This window comes from Danio rerio, chromosome 2 (genome assembly GCF_052040795.2).
Source record: "Danio rerio strain M-AB ecotype USA chromosome 2, GRCz13ab, whole genome shotgun sequence".
NCBI lineage: Eukaryota > Metazoa > Chordata > Actinopteri > Cypriniformes > Danionidae > Danio > Danio rerio.
The window spans coordinates 59289819-59309652 of record NC_141022.1 but is presented as its reverse complement, the minus strand read 5'-3'; the positions used below and the strand labels follow the sequence as shown (position 1 = coordinate 59309652).

At 36.1% G+C, this 19834-nt stretch overlaps 1 protein-coding gene across 7 annotated transcripts in view; it reads left to right on the top strand.

Annotated features, from left to right (window-relative positions):
• eps15l1b (epidermal growth factor receptor pathway substrate 15-like 1b) overlaps nucleotides 1–19834 on the top strand; it is a 101435-nt gene that overhangs the window by 4331 nt on the left and 77270 nt on the right. For all 7 annotated transcript variants that reach the window (XM_087241655.1, XM_087241653.1, XM_087241651.1 and 4 more), the window contains exons 2-11: nucleotides 1649–1690; nucleotides 2151–2240; nucleotides 2324–2371; nucleotides 3750–3851; nucleotides 6834–6899; nucleotides 7517–7642; nucleotides 12884–12943; nucleotides 14151–14417; nucleotides 16140–16300; nucleotides 18134–18290. In XM_087241655.1, coding sequence (XP_087097781.1) covers nucleotides 1649–1690; nucleotides 2151–2240; nucleotides 2324–2371; nucleotides 3750–3851; nucleotides 6834–6899; nucleotides 7517–7642; nucleotides 12884–12943; nucleotides 14151–14417; nucleotides 16140–16300; nucleotides 18134–18290 — 1119 coding nt within the window. The remainder of the gene's footprint in view (nucleotides 1–1648; nucleotides 1691–2150; nucleotides 2241–2323; nucleotides 2372–3749; nucleotides 3852–6833; nucleotides 6900–7516; nucleotides 7643–12883; nucleotides 12944–14150; nucleotides 14418–16139; nucleotides 16301–18133; nucleotides 18291–19834) is intronic.

Here is a 19834-nt window from a genome sequence, read left to right as displayed (position 1 = left end):
AAGCAAGCGCGAGTGGAGAAATTAAATTATTTATTCCATTAACTACACATTAACTAGAATAAACTAAAATAAACTTTGTCAAATATAATATTGCCATATGTGTGACTAAACTAGATTTTAATTATTCTCCACGTAGACACGGTCTTGCGCAACAGTCGGGCAATGATTTAATTCAGGTTTGTCTGGAAACACTAACTTTAGAAGCCTGCTATAGGCCCATTATAGCTGATTATGTTTATTATCAATTTTATATTATTCAGAGTATAAAACCACCATGTTAGCATGCAACATTGTTACCGAATTGAGTTTTGAACATTCGAACGTGCGTTAACCTTTAACAACACACATGCCATAATACGAATTAAATATAACAAGGTGATATCTATTTAAGTTTGATTAATTGTGCAACCTTACCATTCAGATGTCTCAGAGGTTAAAGTTTATTGGTTTACACACCCAACAGATATCCACAAATAGGTCTTTGGTCAAGTTTTGAAAGCATTTATCTGATTTTCATAATGTGTCAACTGTCAATTTCACAGCAGTCACGTCCGTAACGAAGACAAGTCACGTCCGTAACGATAGTTTTTCCTCAATAATGCAAAAATGAAAAACTAAATAAAATTAATTATATATGTTCCATGCAGAGCCAACCCTTATTTTTTTGACTGTTATATATTTTTTTTGGCTTCTGCATTTTCATTCACAGAATTTTCACAAAGTATGTCAACTCACAAAACTCATGTCTTTTTTTTGTCACGTCCGTAACGCATTCATTTTGCCGTCATTTTAAATATAAAACACCTGCATAGACTGATATTTTTTTATGCCTGAACTCCATGGTCAAGGGGTAAGAAAAATATAAACATATATTTCAATATACTGTTAACATATACCTTCTCTAAGAATATACGTTTCATTTTTTTTACTGCAAATGTCACGTCCATAACGCTGGAATCAGCCATATATATATATATATATATATATATATATATATATATATATATATGTGTGTGGTTATATATATATATATATATATATATATATATATATATATATATATATATATATATATATATATATATATAAAATTTATAATAAAAAGTAAATAAATAAATAAACGGTAACTTGTATGGGTGTTTCCCAATACTGGGTTGTTGCTGGAAGGGCATCCGCTGCACAAAACATACGCTGGATAAGTTACCGGTTTATTTCGCTGTGGTGACCCCTGATTAATAAAGGGACTAAGCCGAAAAAAAAAAATGAATGAATGAATGAATGAATGAATGAACACATTAAGTACAAACTCTTTAGGTAGGCGAAATACATGTTTTTTTCATTGTTTGTTTTAATAGTGTTATTTATAAATGGAAATGTATTGCAAATTGTTACTTTATATTTATTATTATTTTTATTATTATTATTATTATTGTTATTATTATTAATGAATACATTCTTTGTTTTGTTTGGTTTTATACTTTAATGTGAAATCTGTCTTCGACATGACATGGCCAGAACTTATTACAACACAATGAATTACTTGTATAAAAAGAAGAAAAGAGGGGAAAAATAAACGTAAAATGTAAAGTTATTATATTATTAATATTTCATATTATATTTCATTCATTTTTATTTCTATTTTGTGCAGCTGTCAAGTGGAAACCCTGCATATGAGAGCCTCTACAGACAGGTAAATGCAGTAAATGTTTCCTCCCTAAAAGAGATGTACAGAAAAGCCCTGATATCATGTGTTTATATACACTGTGCACTATTATAATCAGTTTAATGTTGATACATTGGCTGTTAGTGATCATATGTTTATATTTTGTTTCTGCTGTTTTAAATGATGCAGTTGTTGTTTTGTTGGCCACACTTAACAATGTTTCATAGTTAATATATTTACTAACATGAACTAATTAAGAACAATACTTGCACAGCATTTATTAAAAATAGTTTAGCATTCACTAATGCATTATTAATATCCAAATTCATGCTTGTTAACATTAGTAAATGCCTCGTGAGTAAACATTAACTTACATGAACAACTACTGTAATAAATGTATTGTTCATTGTTTGTTCATGTAAATAAATGCATTAAACAACATTAACTAATACAACCTTATTGTAAAGTGTGACCCTTTTTTCTGCAGGTGGATCCAGCAAACACTGGGAGAGTTGGAGCTGCAGAAGCTGCTCAGTTCTTAAAGAAATCCGGGCTTTCAGACAGCACACTGGGTCAGGTGAGGGATACGAGTCACTAAACACAGAAACAACATTGAAACTGTTGTGCAAAATGTCTAAATGTTTTTGTTGTGTTTTACAGATCTGGGATCTGTCCGATCCAGACAGAAAAGGTTACTTGGATAAAAAGGTAAGTAAAGTTGTTTTATGTTAAAATTTTCACAATTATATACAGTCAGAAGTATTTGCCCCCTGTATATTTTATATATATATATTTATTTTCCCCCCAATTTATGTTTAACGTAAAGAAGACATTTTCTAATCATAATAGTTTTAATAACTCATTTCTGTTAACTGATTTCTTTTATCTTTGTCATGATGACAGCACACAATTTTTGACTAGATATTTTTCAAGATACTAGTATTCAGCCTAAAGTGACATTTAAAGGCTTTACTAGGTTAATTAGACAAGTTGGGGTCAATTAGGCAAGTCATTGTATAACAGTGGTTTGTTCTGTAAAAAAAATCCAAAACAAATATTGCTTAAGGGGGCTAATAATATTGACCTTAAAATAATTTAAAAAAATATTAAAAACTGCTTTTATTCTAGCCAAAATAAAACAAATAAAACTTTCTTATCTGTTTGCATTAATTTGATCACAACTGCTTTTGATAATAAATGCCTTTTAATGGTGAAAATCCAATTTTTTAAACAATTTATGAGAAATTATGTTATTAAAAATAAACAACTTTTTGGACTGTTCTGCTTTTAATGTGTAAAAGCGCTTTGATTGTCCAGAAAAGCACTACATAAATGTTAGGAATTATGATTATTATTATTGGTATTATTAATATTAATGTTAATAATAAATAGGTTAATAATATATAAAAATAATAGAATATTTGGTAAATAATCTCAATGACTTGTTTAAATATCTTACAGAAAACAGAAAGAAAGTAAATTTGTTTTTATTATTATTATTATTATTATTATTATTACTATTATATGTAACTATAAAATATGTCTTTTTGTATCCTTTTTTAATTCTATTGCATTATTCTTGACATTGCAATTCAGCCTCTTCTATCTACTTACCTGAAATTTGTGCTAATTAAAATGTATTAAACCATTAAAACTAGAAAAAAATGATAACATAAAACTGGAATTTGGAACAAAAATCAGTCAAATACATCCACTTGTACTTATTTCAATTTATAAATAGTAATGCTCAATAGAAAGAGCAGCATTAAATGAACTAAAAAGCATTATTGAACACAAATAAAGACTCTTTCTTCGTTGATAGTAAATATGAACTGCTTGTTTACATGGTGTCCTTGCTCAAGTGCAGTCAAACATTTGAAAACTTAGTAATACTGGTTAACAACATGTAGGATTAGGGCTTGGTTTAAAGTCACTACATGCATTTATGCAGAATGTACTGTTATTACAATAGCAATGTTGTTGTGACCTTTTACCAAGCCCACTGTAAAATAGTTTTACAGAATACTATTTCTCGGCACTTGAAGCTTTTTTTAATTACATATACAATTTCTTTTTCTATATAAAGGGCTTCTTCACTGCTCTGAGGCTGGTGGCGTCTGCTCAAGGAGGAAGTGATGTCAGTCTGAACAGTTTAAGCCAGAACATCTCCGCACCCATGCCTAAATTTGTGAGTATTGGGTCTAGGGTTGCAAATTTCCATGTGAACTAATGGGAAAATATGGGAATTAACAGATATTGTAGGGAATTGTTGGAAAAAAATAAATGAGTGAAAACAAGAGAGAACCCAGTCCAGGAGACTCGAAACAAGCAGAATTCCTTTATTGAGACGTGTTGGTTAATCTGCAGTCATACAGCGTCTTTAAGATGTCCATGTGTCTGCAAGAGCCTACTAGAGGTCCGCAGTCTGCAAGTTCTTTCACAAGTCTCTCACAAGTCTCACACAAGTCTGAATTAAGACAAAGATGTCATGTCTATATTGTGTTCTTAGGATGAGGGAATATGGCTAAACAAAGCATGCAAATTAAGAGTTGGAGTCAGCATGGCATAGGTGTTAAAAAACGTCTCAGCTACTGACCACACAAGTTAAAGGGCCATGAAACCCCCTCATTTCAGCAGGGTGTTTTCACACCTCTACTTTGGAAAAAGTCAGAAAAGTGGGCGTGTCCAGCTCTGTTTAGGGGGGAGTGTCGGAGGAAGAAAAGTGGGATGGTGTGGGAGTGTCTATTTGGGCACGCGCGAGTTTCAGTCAAAATTCACACACACACACACACACACACACACACACACACACACACACACAGTAGAAAGTGATGGTGTTTAACCTACATGGACATCTGTAGTCGATTTATTTGCCAAATCATTAAATGGTGGACTTTAACTGCAGTTTGGCTCTTTCATTCAGGGAATTCATTCATGTCCCTCGCGACAAACAAGATATTTGATTCGAGGAACTGCTCTAAGCGTGTATTTTTCATGCAATGTTTGATACCGCACAGCGGATGAGAGAAAAAAAACCCTCAGCATTTCCCAGAAACTTAGATGCACACGGCAGGTAGCGTCAGAAAGCCGCGTGTGTTATTCCGGTCACTAAATGCGGTAAAACCCTACACGAGGTTAAAGTGTGGTTGTGGTGCTAACGTTAACGTGTTTACACTCGGTGCAATAGTTTGTTAGATACGAACAAACTGAATAAACAAAGAGCGCTGGTCGCTCACTTACCAAATCTGTAGAGACAGGACAATCATCAGCAACTAGAGCCGCGTCTTTATTAAGAGAAGACTACAAGCGAATCCGGATCTCAGCGTTTGCAGATGAGAACAGCTCTCAGGTAAACAATGTTCCTCCTTAGACACGTAAGTTATTGTTGTCGCGCGTCGCGTACACTGTTTATCCACACGTGAGTCTGAGCTCTCACAGAGAGAAAATGAAAACGAAACTTACCTGCAGCAAACTATAAAAGCAACACTTCACGCTTGTTTTGCCAACACAACGTGGCGTCTCTGTCCTGTAAACACGGTGATAGTAATGAATATTAATGAAGTTGCACAATAGAGCGCGCTGATTGGTTTGAACCAAGCCTTACTCATGCATTAATGCATCACACTGTAAAACGTAATAAGACACACTCTGGCTCAGACGCCCAGTCTGCAGGCTGGAATACACACTATTATGTCATGACCGTGACGCAGCTTGAAAAAATTCGTTTCAAACCGGAAGTACGAATTTGCTTAAAATAACGCAAAAACAACCAATTTACACTTTTTAGTAAAATATAGGTGTCCTAATAGTGTTTTTAGCAGTGTGGGACACATATACGACTGTCAACAGCTCAAAACATGTGTTTTGGTGTTTCGTGACCCTTTAAAGCAACACCCGAAGACAAAGACAGAGTCGTTTAAAGCATTTGCATCACTGGCTTAGCCTGTAGTCAGAGAGATAAAGGTTAAATGTCCCTCCTAGCTGGGATGTTAATGAAATGATATAATTAAAAACCAAAGAATATAAATTTTCAGTTATACGTAGATTATTGTTCATTTGGAATAAGATGATAGAAATTTATATTTCCACAGGAATAAACAAAGAATTTGCAACATTGCAGTTTAGAATATAAGAAGGAATGTAGATCAAAATAGTTATAAAACCCTTGGTTAAAATGACCAGATTTAATGCAATTTCTTTTTTCTTTTAGAACTTTTTTTATTTTTTTAGTCATTCAAACACAATGACTTACAGATTTGGCCCAACAAACATTTACACAACAATTAACAATAACAAACAACACGTAAGAAAGTAAATAATAATAAATAAATACAATAAAAAGTAATATTGTGGCCCGTTTTCACTGTGTGGTACAGTATGGTACGGTACGGGTCGGTACTGGTCACCTTTACCAGGCCTGCTTTTTGACTGCCATAAGGGTACCAAGGGTGCTCATGTGGTCATTTTGCACAACTGTAAACTATATTGCAGTACATATAGCAACTGAACCTACAACACACACAGGTCTGTAAATCATTCATCAAATTGTTTAATTTAGAAAACATTTTCAGGAAAAAAAGATTCAAAGATTTTTATCAAATTTGCTTGACACATTTTGATAAGTTGACTCGAGTAATGAAACTATTAGTTTTATATTGAGTGACTATTCAGCATTCACAAGTTTAGTTAATTATGACTGCCATGACGTAAACAAATGATAATGTTATAAACAGCAGAGAGTTGTAGGAAAGCAGTTGATGCATGTCCAAAAGCATTTGCAATTTGTTGGAGGGAATGAGAAACTGCGACTAGGATGTGCACAAATGACTAACTGTTTTGAGAAATGCATGAACTGTTGTGCAAATGTAAATAGTGTTGTGAGAAATGCACCAAAGCCACTGAGAAAAACTGCAATAAAAATGTCACTTTTTATTAAACTGCATATCTCAGTATTCTTGCTGTTCAGATAACATATTTTTCTCTGAATTTTTTTTAATATCAGATATGACAAAAAATGTCAGATTTTCTATAATCTCAAATCACTGTCAATATCAACGGTTGCTGATGTTAATCTCTTTTATTTGCATGCTGATTTGATTTGAAAGTCAGTCTGGATTAAAAAATCCAGTAAAGCAGTGTATGTAAATATGTGTTTCTGCTCGCTTTCCAGAGAGATGCTGGCAGTCCGTCACTGAATATAACTGGCTCTTCTGCTGATTCCAGCTGGACAGTGAAGGTATAAACAATCATTCATTCATTCGGTTTCCTTTGGCTTAGTTTCTTATTTATCAGGGGTCGCCACAGCGGAATGAATCGCCAACTATTCCAGCATATGTTCTACGCAGCGGATGCCTTTCCAGTCACAACCGAGTACTGTTAAACACCCATACACACCCATACACACACACACACACTCATACACTATGTCCTATTTAGTTTATTCAATTCACCTATTTGGACTGTGGAGGAAACCGGAGCACCCGGAGGGTACTCACGCGAAAATGGGGAGAACATGCAAACTCTACACAGAAATGCCAGCTGGCCCAGCTGGGGCTCGAACCAGCATCCTTCTTGCTATGAGACAACAGTGCCAATCACTGAGCCACTGTGTCACTGTTGGTTAAACATCATTTAGGAAATATTTTTAAAAAAAGCTGTGTTTAGTCTGATAGAACAGCACTGCTAATTCTCCATGATCAGTATTTCCAACTCTCATAATTCCACACTCATAATCAATCTATGCCTTTGTTTGTTGTGAAAACCTGCACTCTAGTGGCCAAAATTACTCACTGTACTTTTGAATAATAACTCCATGCTTCATTATCTCCTTTTCATTGTGTTTTGCTTCACTAGCCGGAAGATAAAGCAAAGTATGACGGGATATTTGAGAGTCTGTCTCCGATCGGTGGGCTGCTGTCAGGTGATAAAGTGAAACCAGTCCTCATGAACTCAAACCTGCCTCTGGATGTGCTTGGAAAGGTGAATGTTTTTTTCTGCTATAGTGTGCATACATCTATTGTCTAATTTAAATAGTTTAATCAGTCCATAGTGATTGTATTATATCATGTCTTGCCTGTATAATCTTTGTTATCAACCCAGGTTACTCATATTCATAATGCTACCTCTGTCTGTATATTGTAACAAACGGTCAGATTTATTAGCCCTCCTGTATATCTCTCCCCCCTCCCCCCCAATATCAGTTTAATGCAAAAGAAAACACATTTCTAAACATAATAGTTTTAATAACTCATTTCTAATAACTGGTTTATTTTATATTTGCCATGATGACAGTAAATAATATTTGACTAGATGTTTTTCAAGACAGCTTAAATTGACATTTAAAGGCTTAACTAAATTTAGGGTAATTAGACAAGTCATTGTATAACAGTGGTTTGTTCTGGAGTCAAGCTAAAACAAATATTGCTTACGGGGGCTAATAATTTTGACCCTAAAATGGTTTAAAAAAAAAATTTAAAACAGCTTTTATTCTAGCCGAAATAAAACTAATAAGACTTTCTCCAGAAGAACAAATATTATAGGGAATACTGTGAAAAATTCCTGAATTTGTTAAACATCATTTGGGAAATATTTGAAAAAGAAAATCACAGGAGGGCGAATCATTTTGACTTAAACTGTATGTAATACTAGGTAATATTAAATAAATATAATATAAATATTATTTACCTGCTGCACTTTTTGATTATATTTGCACTCTGATTAGATGCTGACAGCATTTCGTTATTCTGAACTCTAAATGTGTAATAACAATAAACTAATCTAATCTAATCTATTTTATACTAAAAAGCTAAACTGTTTTTAACATTTATAATCATTAGTAATGTTTCTCAAAGGGATAATTCACCTGAAAATAAAAATTTATTCACTATATACCAGAGGTGTGGACTCGAGTCAGACTCGAGTCATGAATTTGATGACTTTAGACTCGACTTGACAAAATATAAAAAGACTTGCAACTCGACTTGGACTTGAACATAAATGACACGGACTTTGACTAGGACTTGCCCCTATTGACTTGTAAAGACTTGCTGCTTCCCATGAAAAGCCCAAAGATAAAAAAAGTATGTTGACATGGACCGCTCTCTCTCTCTCCCCGTTTATGTGTGTGTGTGTGTGTGTGACAGCATGCGCGCGTGTGTGTGTGACAGCATGCGCGCGTGTGTGTGTGAGCATGCGCGCTTTCGGCATGACATCCAATCAAAGCACGGTAGATTGTTTTGATTCGACAGTATCCAACGTGACTACTATGAGGCGCCGGAGTGGACAAAAGTCAAGCGAACGCAGAGAGAATTTGAATTTGAACTTGAGATCGAGCCAATACTCGCGTGCCAATACTCATTCTCTCTCTCTCTCTCTCTCTCTCACACATACAACATACACCTCTCTCTCTCTCTCTCGTGCATTCAGTCTCTTTGCGTTCGCTTGACTTTTGTTTACGATGGCGTCTCATACCTTTAGTGCTTTTGCTCTCACGGGATCCTCCTGTTAAACTCTTTTAAACCCTTCGCTAAGCCACGCCCAAAAACCGGCACCCACCAATCGCGGCTTACCAATCGTAGCTACGGGCAGGGGCTCTGTCAAGCTTTCGAGCGAGGGAAACAAGCCAAATCGTTGCGCAATTGGATTGTGCAAATCTGACACCCGCTATCCTAAAAGTTTGGACTGGGTGGTGGGATTGTTTCCCTTTTCAAAACCAAAGCCCAAGAGGAGAAATGCCAGCGTGGATCAAGCTGTGTGAGGGGCGGTAAAGGAGTTAAGTTGGTTTTGTTTTCGATATTCAAATTCAGTGATAGGTGGCAATAACTCACACTCCTCTTATCCTAAACAGATCTAAACTGTGTTTATCATAAAAAAAACAAAAAAACAAAAAACAAAGCAGGTTATGTTTCCCAGCGGTCTTTTTCTTTTTTTCCACTCGATATTATGAGCACTGCTTAGTTTAAACCCTCGCTATTGTAACGCATATAAATACATACACTAATATTTGCTGGTAGGAAAAATCTATTTGTTCACTTCTGTTATTTATACTTTGATTTGCATTTCAATTTTTTTTCTTCCACTTAACTGCAAATTTGAATAAAAACTGGATAAAGAGCACACAAACATGCTGACAGTAATAGGTACTGTACACTGTTATGGGTCAATGATGCTAATATTCGGCACAAATCCATCAGTTTCTTAGGTTATTAGATTATTTTAAAATTTCACCTCTCCTGCTGTGCATGAACTATGCTGTTGAATGTTCAGCATATGAGGTTGCTAGGCTAACCTTGCTTCAATTTTGATAAAATTATTTTCTAATCAGTTGCTATTATGTTGTGAATATACCCCTGTAATGTATACTGCAGTCCTCTTTTGTCTGGCTTTCTCAGATATCTCACCTGTTTGCCAAAAATGACTAATTAAATCCTTGGGAAGGTCTGACACCAGCGCATACACACTGTAATAGATGTGCCAGGCATGAAAGCTTGACAGGCGTAGCAACAGTAACTAAGGAGGGCGAGGCTTAGCAAAGGGTTATTCCAAGAATGTTGATATGGTTTCTTTCTTGCTTTACTATTTTTATTTACAATACACAAAATACTAAAAGGTTAAGGTAAATTCTTTAATAAATTCTAGTGTTTTTGAGTATTATACTTGTTGTATACTTGTATTATACTTATGTTTTAGGCTAGTATTATTTACGACTTGTTAATGAATGCTTCATAATACAGTAGTATTACCAATAGTGAACAGATAAAATAATACAAAGTGTAGTTTTACTACAGTAAAGTGTAGTGATTTGTAGTATAAAATACCCTATATTGTAAAATAATACAGCACTGGGTAATTTGTTTATATTACACTTGTGTTACCATAGCAACTATAGTATTACCACAACTGATCAATTGGAGTTCTTTACTGTAGTAGGCTACTGTTCAAAACACAGTACATGCCAATATACGTGTTCAGGGGCCCTGTGGAACAGCTTTCCTCAAAATGAAGAGGATGACATGGAAAATGTCCTCCACAATCTCATCAGTAAAGTGGAAGCCAGCAGACACTAGTTTACTTTATTTTAGCTGCCATGATAAAATGAGATTGATAGTGAGATTTATTTGAAGAGTGAATAGTACAGTAGGCTATAATACCTTATCAAGTGTTTCCTTATTTTTATCACAGTTACATTTCTGCTTGCATTAGTTTTTGTTTAAATGCTTTTAAAATAAAATGTATTCTTTACATTCAACATCTACTCCAGGGGTGCCTTATAGTGGTGTAAACCCCTTTACAAGGGGTGTTACCCCTGTGTAAACTCTAGCCACCCCTGTGGCCAACCCGATATGATTTTGCTGTTGACATTATTTATTTAAATCTACTTACATAAATGCAATACAATGCAATATTTCAATAAATAAATAGCAGCCACTAAATTATTGTGGATTGATTGGTGCCACTGACGTAGCTGGCCTCTTCTGGCCACCCCTAAGCAAATTTTCAGGGGGGCACCACTGGTCTATTCTCTGTCTTTAAGTGTTTGAAACTGAAAATATCTCATCATATAAAACAACCAAAAATGTTATGGTTTATTAGATTAAACATTTAATATGTAAGTCTATTTTAGTATTTTGGTTATTGTTATTAAACAGTGCAGCAATATGAATCATATCAAAAAGCATGAAAGGAAGAGGGAACACGACACAAATTGTGAGTTTGCATATAATCTCTGAGAGCGCTCAAGATAATTTGTGTGTGAGCAGTGCATATTTGAGAGCGAGAGAAAATTTGCGCGTGAGCAGCGTATATTTGAGAACTCGCAATCAGATTTGTCCACAAACAGAGGAAATCCGTGCACGAGCATCACACAAGGTAGAGAGCAAAGCTCTTCAACGTTATGTGAAGAAAACAACGTTATTGTTTGTATAAAGTAGCCTACTTCATTAACAATATGTGCTACCATTTTACATTGCTGCTAGACGGATTTGCAACTCCATCTCTTTAGCACACACGAGATTCAATTGGCAATATTCCAATTTCACTCAATTTAACTTTGCAGCATATACAGGAGTTGGTCTACTGCTACCACATTGAGGTTATGTAATTTTGGTTAATCACAAGTTGATCACCGAAGAAATAATATAGCACAACTAAACTTAATGAATTAGACAGCAGTAGACCTGCAATTTCTGTGTGATGTGAGGCAAAATGGAGTCTTTTTTTGGTGGAACTCTTTCTTGTGCATTATGCTGTGGAGACGAGACGCAGCACTGTTCAGTACTTTTTCAGAAAATTGCATTTGTATTTTTATATATCTGAGCGATGTTCTTTCATAAAAAAAGGTTTGTTTAATTAATACAGATCTTACAACCATACCTAATCTGTATATATTTTATTTTTCTGTTAAAAAGACTCGAAAAGACTCGAAAATCAAACTGCAGGACTTTGGACTTGACTTGAGACTTGTTGCCTTTGACTCGGGACTTGACTCGGGACTTGACTCGGGACTTGCCTGTCTTGACTCGGGACTTGACTCGGGACTTGAGGGCAATGAATTGAGACTTACTTGTGACTTGCCAAACAATGACTTGGTCCCACCTCTGCTATATACTCACTCTCAAGTGGTTTCAGACCTTTTATGAGTTGCAAAACTGTAGCCTTTGGCTTCCATTGTAGGAACAACAAATACTGTGGAAGTCAATGGTTACTGGTTTCTAGCTTTCTCCAAAATATATTACTTTGTGTTCAACAAAAACTCATGAAGTAAATTATGTCCGAAATTTTATTTTTGGGTGAACTATCCCTTTAAATCAGCATCTCCTCATGGCTCCATTAACATAAGCTCCATAATATTCTTGATATATTAATTTATTTATCTTAGAACATTTTTATATGCAAATTTAATATATTAATACATTTAAATTTAAACTGTAATACTATATTTTAAAATTGATATATTTTGTTGTGATTTATTATTGCTAAGTAAATGTTCTTCAAATTTTAAAAACACACTGACCTCAAACATGTTTGAATGGTAATGTGTATATGCTCCATACACAAACATAAGAAAGTTTGAGCACTAATAGATACTATTTCCAAAATTCAGACCAATACAGGACATAAAAGATGCAACAAAATCTTTATATTTAACCTGTTTGATGTTGTTGTTGTTGGCGTTTAAAAAATGAATATACTGTATTATTTTTTTCTTTATTATCTTTTTAGATTTGGGATCTCAGTGACATTGACAAAGATGGAAGCTTGGATAAAGATGAGTTTTCAGTGGTGAGTCAATCGATGCATCAAACAGAATCTGCTTTCATCAAGCCTAGTTCACACTACAGGATTTCAAGCCCGATTTGGAAGTCAACAAGCAAGCCGACAGATTGGGCTGTGATTGTTAAAAAATCTGGGGGTGCTCAGCACTCGGCAGTCTTCATGTGTGAACTTCTGAAGAACGCATCAAAGAGGCTGGCTGACGCGTCCTTAACACCTTGCAGAGGAAAATCCAATATCTAGCATGCTGAATATTTCAGAGCAGTCGGCCAACTTGACCCCACGTGCGGTCAGATGTAGTGTCATGTCAGATGTAGCATGAGCTGAATGGAGCTCAGGAGAAACATCTGTGATTGGCCAGAATGGGCATCGATGCTCTCGCTTCATTCTGTGTTAACACAGACACAAGAGTAGGCCTTACTAACAGTGGAACTAGAATTCTGTAACTATTAGAATTACCATACTGGTCATTCTGACCGTAAGAAGTCATGTTCTATTCTATTGAGATATTAAAATTAAGGTTTGAATGTCTGTCATCGTATTTTATGACACCATTATCCTGCGCAAACACACCTTTTAAACTTGACAAAATCTCTTGAAAAACTTTACTGGCTGCTGTGTCTGTTATATGGTGTACAGATTGTTATCCGTTGATAAAACGTCAAGGAGGACGCAGCAAAGAATGTCACTTAGAAATGAAAACTTTATTATTTTATGCAACAGCCTAATTAAAAGAGAAATGTAACAGCTATCGTAAGCAAATTATGTAAATTATGGCAAAATTAATTTTGTTTTAGGTGAACTATACCTTTAAGTGCTCCAGTACGCTCATTTTTTATTTTATTTTATTTTATATATTTTTTTGTTTTGTTTTATTTTATGTTTTATTTTATTTTTTGTTATTTTATTTTGTTTTTGTTTTGTTTTATTTTTTGTTTTATTTTATTTGATGTTGTTTTGTTTTGTTTTATTTTATTTTATTTTTTTAATTTTTTATTTTGTTTTATTTAATTTAATTTAATTTAATTTATTTTATTTCTTTTTTTATTTTGTTTATTTTATTTTTTGTTTTGCTTTTATTTTATTTTACTTTATTTTATTTGCCACTCGCACCTGGTTTGTTTGCCATGGACATCAAAATAAATAGGATAAATAAATATCTCTTTAAGTACTCTATTTCTAGTGCTCATTTTATTAAATTGTTTGCCTGTTGCAGGCGATGCACCTGGTTTACGCTGCCAGGGAGAAGGAGCCTGTGCCATCCAGCCTCCCGACATCTCTCATCCCTCCTTCCAAGCGTAAGAAGATAGCAGGCGCTCTTCCGGGATCCGTTCCTGTTCTTCCCTCTAGTCCATTCCTCCTCAAGGAGAACCTACGGCCCACGCCGGCGCTTTCCAAGAGTCCTCTGGGCAGCAGCACAAATCTATCTCCATCAAATTCCTTCAATCGCTCCACCCCGACTCCACCACAAACGCAAACACAGGTAAACATGCTTGTGCAAACCTGAAAATCCTGAACTAATACCGGTCCAACTGCATTCTCATCAGTTCTTTATTGCAGAGTGCAAATTATAGGGGTGTTTGGGTGGGATTGACCTCTCTGATTAACACTTGATTAAGAACATAAAAACCATCAAACACTATAAAACCTAACATAGTAAGCTTTTATAATTTCATAAATATATAAACATATAGTTGTAGGAAATGTAAACCAATTAAAAACCAGTGTCCTTTCCAAAGTCCCTCTATCGGCCCTTACGATCATGGCCTCCCAATCACCCCCTTCCACCGAATTGGCTCTATCACTGTCTCTCCTCTCCACCAATAGCTGGTGTGTGGTGAGCACACTGGCGCCGTTGTCCTGTGGCTGCCGTCGCATCATCCAAGTGGATGCTGCACACTGGTGGTGGTGTGGAGAGACCCCCCCTCATGATTGTGAAGCGCTTTGGGTGTATGGCCATACACAATAAATGCGCTATGTAAATACACATTACATTACATTACAAAACAAAATTATACTCAGATAACTATTGCACAGTTTGTTATTGACCTTATTCTAAAATGCAGAAGTGTGCCTGTTTTCGCGATTGTCTTAGAACAATCGCCTGAAACGGTCAAACTACTTGCTCTACAAACAAGTGTTTGCATGACTATACAGACCAGGTAGAATAATATAATAAGAAAGCAACAGTTTGCAACATCAAGCAGCAAAACGAGCAGTTTTTAAAGGGCCATGAAACCCCCTCGTTTCAGCAGGGTGTTTTCACACCTCTACTTTGGAAAAAGTCAGAAAAGTAGGCGTGTCCAGCTCTGTTTAGGGGGGAGTGTCGGAGGAACTAAAGTGGGATGGTGTGGGAGTGTCTATTTGGGCACACGCGAGTTTCAGAGTCAAACTGCCTCTAGGAGTCGCCAATGAAAATAAAACAGACACGCACAAAAAAATGTGCGTACGCCAGGCATGAAGTTGGCGTGGAGCTGCGCATATTCCCACGTTCAGTTCATCGTTAGTAAATCCAAACGTGAGCGATTCTGAGCATGAAACCTGACGTACGCAAAGTTTTTGTGCGTACGCAGCGTTGATACATGAGGCCCCAGGTGCGTCTAGAGATTCTTTTGAGTGCTACGGTCACATGACTCATTTAAATATCTTAACAACCCTTAAATAACATGACAAACAAGGTCAACTATCATCTTTAATTGATCATCAAACAATCATCTAACAATTAATGATGAAGGCAGTTCCTTGCCTAAATGCGTAGTTTTTTTTTTTGGAAGGATTAGCCATGTGAATAAAGGCTTTTTACATTTTCCACATTTTTTAAATGCCTTGGACTGATTTTTGTTGTTATTTCCCAAATGGTGTTTAACAAATATTGCTTAAGAATCATAAATCAAGAATCAAAAATGTCTTTGGTTGTCTACAGAACAAATCATTGTTATATAAGGACTTGCCTAATTACCTTAACTTGCCTAATTACCCTAGTTAAGCCTTCAAATGTCACTTTAAGCTGTCTTGAAAAATATCTAGTCAAATATTATGTGCTGTCATCATGACAAAGATCAAATAAATCAGTTATTAGAAATGAGTTTTAAAAACTATTATGTTTAGAAATATTGAAAAAAATCTCTCAGTTAAACAGAAATTGGGGGACTAATAATTAGGAGGGCTAATAATTCTGACTTCAGCTGTATGTGTGTATTTGCAGGCGTCGTCTGACCACTGGGTGGTGCCGGCGGATGACAGAGAGCAGTACGAGGAGATCTTTGAACTGGCTGACTCTGATTTCGATGGGATGGTTGGAGGAGGTGAAGTGAAGGACATTTTCATGAACTCCCGGCTGCCGCAGAGCGTCCTGGCACACATATGGTGAGACACTGACACCGTGTCCAAAGGGGTCATAAAAAATACATACACGCTTCATGAAAGTACTTGCATTAAAAAGATATGATATGAAGTATTATTTGTTTTATTTTGGCTAGAATAAAAGCTGATTTTAATAGTTTTAAAGCCATTTTACGGTCAATATTATTAGCCCCCTTAAGCTATATTTGTTTTGGATTATCTACACAACAAACCACTGTTATACAATGACCCTAACTTACCTAGTTAACCTAGTTAAGCCTTTAAATGTCACTTTAAGCTGAATACTAGTGTCTTGTAAAATATCCAGTCAGATATTATGTCCTGTCATCATGGCAAAGAATCAGTTATTAGAAATGAATTATGTTTAGGTTTTACTCCCTGACCCAATAGCAAAATTGATAGCAATTTTTGGCTGGTCAGTTTCTTGAGACTCAACCGAAATGTACGGTTACCTGTTCAGTATGGCTTGATCATAGCTAAAAAAGTTATCGTTTTTGGTAAAAAAAAATGTTAGACCACTTTTTTGTGATTGGATTGTCAGACTCACCTCCACTTTACATTTGGAAAGAATAAGATATACCACCTCTGGGAACTCTGCGAAATTTGATAAAATGTGGGATCCAGTCTTTTTTTTTCTGAAACACCATAAAGACTAATGTCCCATTTACACGGGGCGTCAGCGTCAACGCTTCCCATTCACTTTGAATGGGTGACGCCAGGCGTCGCCGAACTGCATTGTGGATCCATCGGCGCCGCTTCAGAGGCGTTGCTCGCTGCAGAAGTTGGTTCTAGCTCAACTTCTCAAGACGGAAGCGTCAGCCAATCAGATCGCTGTATGCAAATACACCAGCTAAACAGTAACCTATTGCTGGCTGAATTTCATTGGCTGGCGCTGCTATGGCGATCGCTTCAGTGCCAACTTCAGACACGCCTTCAGTCAAGCGTTGACGCTGAAGCCCTGTGTGAATGTGCCGTAAGGGTGTCGTTTAATTTCTGAAGATTTGTAAGTTTTTTTTTTTCTCTCTACATCCATTGCTGTGTCTTTTTGTAGGTCATATGTGTTTTGTATGTCGCCATTTTCTCTTGTTTCTTGCTTTATTTTACATTTTGCACAGATTATTGTCTCATAATGAGTTTGTCTGTCTGTTCTTTGTTTTTTTGTTTGCAAAAATTATAATTCATATTCATTTTCTTGTCGGCTTAGTCCCTTTATTAATCTGGGGTCGCCACAGCGGAATGAACCGCCAACTTATCAAGTTTTTACGTAGCAGATACCGTTCCAGCCGCAACCCATCTCTGGGAAACATCCACACACACTCATACACTACGGACAATTTAGCCTACCCAATTAATCTGTACCGCTTGTCTTTGGACTGTGGGGGAAACCGGAGTACCCGGAGGAAACCCACGCGAACGCAGGGAGAACATGCAAACTCCACACAGGAACACCAATTTAGCCGAGGATCGAACCAGGGTCCCAGCAACCTTTTTGCTGTGAGGCGAACATGCTACCCACTGCGCCACTGCGTCGCCCAAAAATTATTATTAAAAAAAATTATAAAAAAAAAAAACTGTTATGTTTAGAAATGCGTTAAAATCTTCTCCGTTAAACAGAAATTGGGGGAAATGTATACAGGAGGGCTAATAATTCTGACTTTAACTGTATGTTACTGTAGGAGATTCCAGCTTAATATTGATAATTATAGTTAAGTATTAATATTAGGACAATACCATATGAGCTGCTCTTAAATAGACTTTGAGAAACCCTGTAAACAAACTGAAATTGGCTTATGAGATGTAACACTTTCTCTTTGTTTTTGTGCTTGCGCTCTGTAGGTCGCTGGCAGACACTAAGGGCACTGGCAAACTCACCAAAGAGCAGTTCTGTCTGGCGATGCATTTGATTCAGGAGAGGGTTAAAGGAGTGGAGCCTCCGAAGAGTCTGACGCCTGAAATGATCCCACCATCAGAGAGAGGAGCTGCTAACACTCCTGTGAGTGACAAACACATTTACATTCATTCATTTATTCATTTTCTTTCCTTTTTTTATCAGAGGTCGCCACTGTGAAATGAACCGCCAATTATTCCAGCATATTTTTTAAGCAGCGGATGCCCTTCCGACAGCAACCCAGTACTGGGAAACACCCATACAAACTCTCATCAGCACATATGCACATACACTACGGCCAGTTTAGTTCATCAATTCACCTATAGTGCATGTGTTTGGACTGTGGGGAAAACATACACTTACACGGGGAGAACATGCAAACTCCACACAGAAATGCCAACTGACCCAGGCGGGACTCAAGCTTCTTGCTGTAAGGCGACAGTGCTAACCACTGAGCCACCGAGCCACCTTACATTTACAGTCATGGGAAGAAAAAAAGTTAGTACATAATGTGAATTGGCAGTTTTTTCATATCAGGACATCAAAAATGATCTGACTTTATATCACATTTCCGGGTTTCTCAGCAGCAGAAGTTGATATAGGTGGTAAACTTAGAGCGCAGTAAATGGGAGAGTACAGCAAATAATTATTTTACAATTTTATTTGCTAAAATAATAAAAGAAAAACTCCACGATGGTGTTATCAAGACTTCAGAAAAAGGACAAAAAGTTGTGTGATTGATGACTGAAAACGGCAGTCAGACGAGAGAGTAACGTCAGATTTATTCTCTGTCCACTATAGGCACTGCATTTATGAATTTGCTCTTCAGTATTTGAACTCTCAGTAATGGTTTTAAATCACACTGAACTGAGCTAAACTGAACTGAACTTAAACACTAAACACTGAACTACACTGTTCCAGTTACTATGACCAATTTTGTGAAGCTGCTTTGACACAATCTACATTGTAAAAGCGCTATACAAATAAAGCTGAATTGAACTGAATTTAAAACGCCTCACATAAGCGGTAATTCGTTTTTTTTATATGATGCAAAAATGATATAATACCACAGACTGTATATGTAAAGATATGGATGTAGTATCCGTGACGTCACCCATAGGTTTCTGAAGAGCGCAAATAAAGCTTGTCATCACACCCACCGGGGGATACCAAACAAGGGCAAAGAAGCGGAGCTTGAGCGGAGCTACAGACGCCTGCTAGCATTTTTGCATTAGACAGGCTTTTCTTTGGGAGAAACGCTTAAACCTTCATTACCTGCGACTCTTTTGTATTCTGACCACAAGGGTTTGGTTGTAGACTATATCAATAAAGTGTTTATTCTTTTAAAAACACTGCTGTAACACATTGAGCCACTAAACATTGTTCTTATGACGTTTTTCAACAGGAGAAAAACGCTAATTACTTTCAAGTACTTCAAGTACAGTCTGTGTTAGTAAATGCAAGGCTATTGATGAAATCCAGGCATAACACTGTATGACAACACTTCACGTAACTGTTCTAGAGCCTACAGCTAATCAATCTGTCAGATTCTGGAGTGCATTACAGCTCTAAAGAACATTATAAATAATAAATGATCATTATAGATTTTTGGACAGCATCATATAGTCTTAACATTTGTAAAAACATTG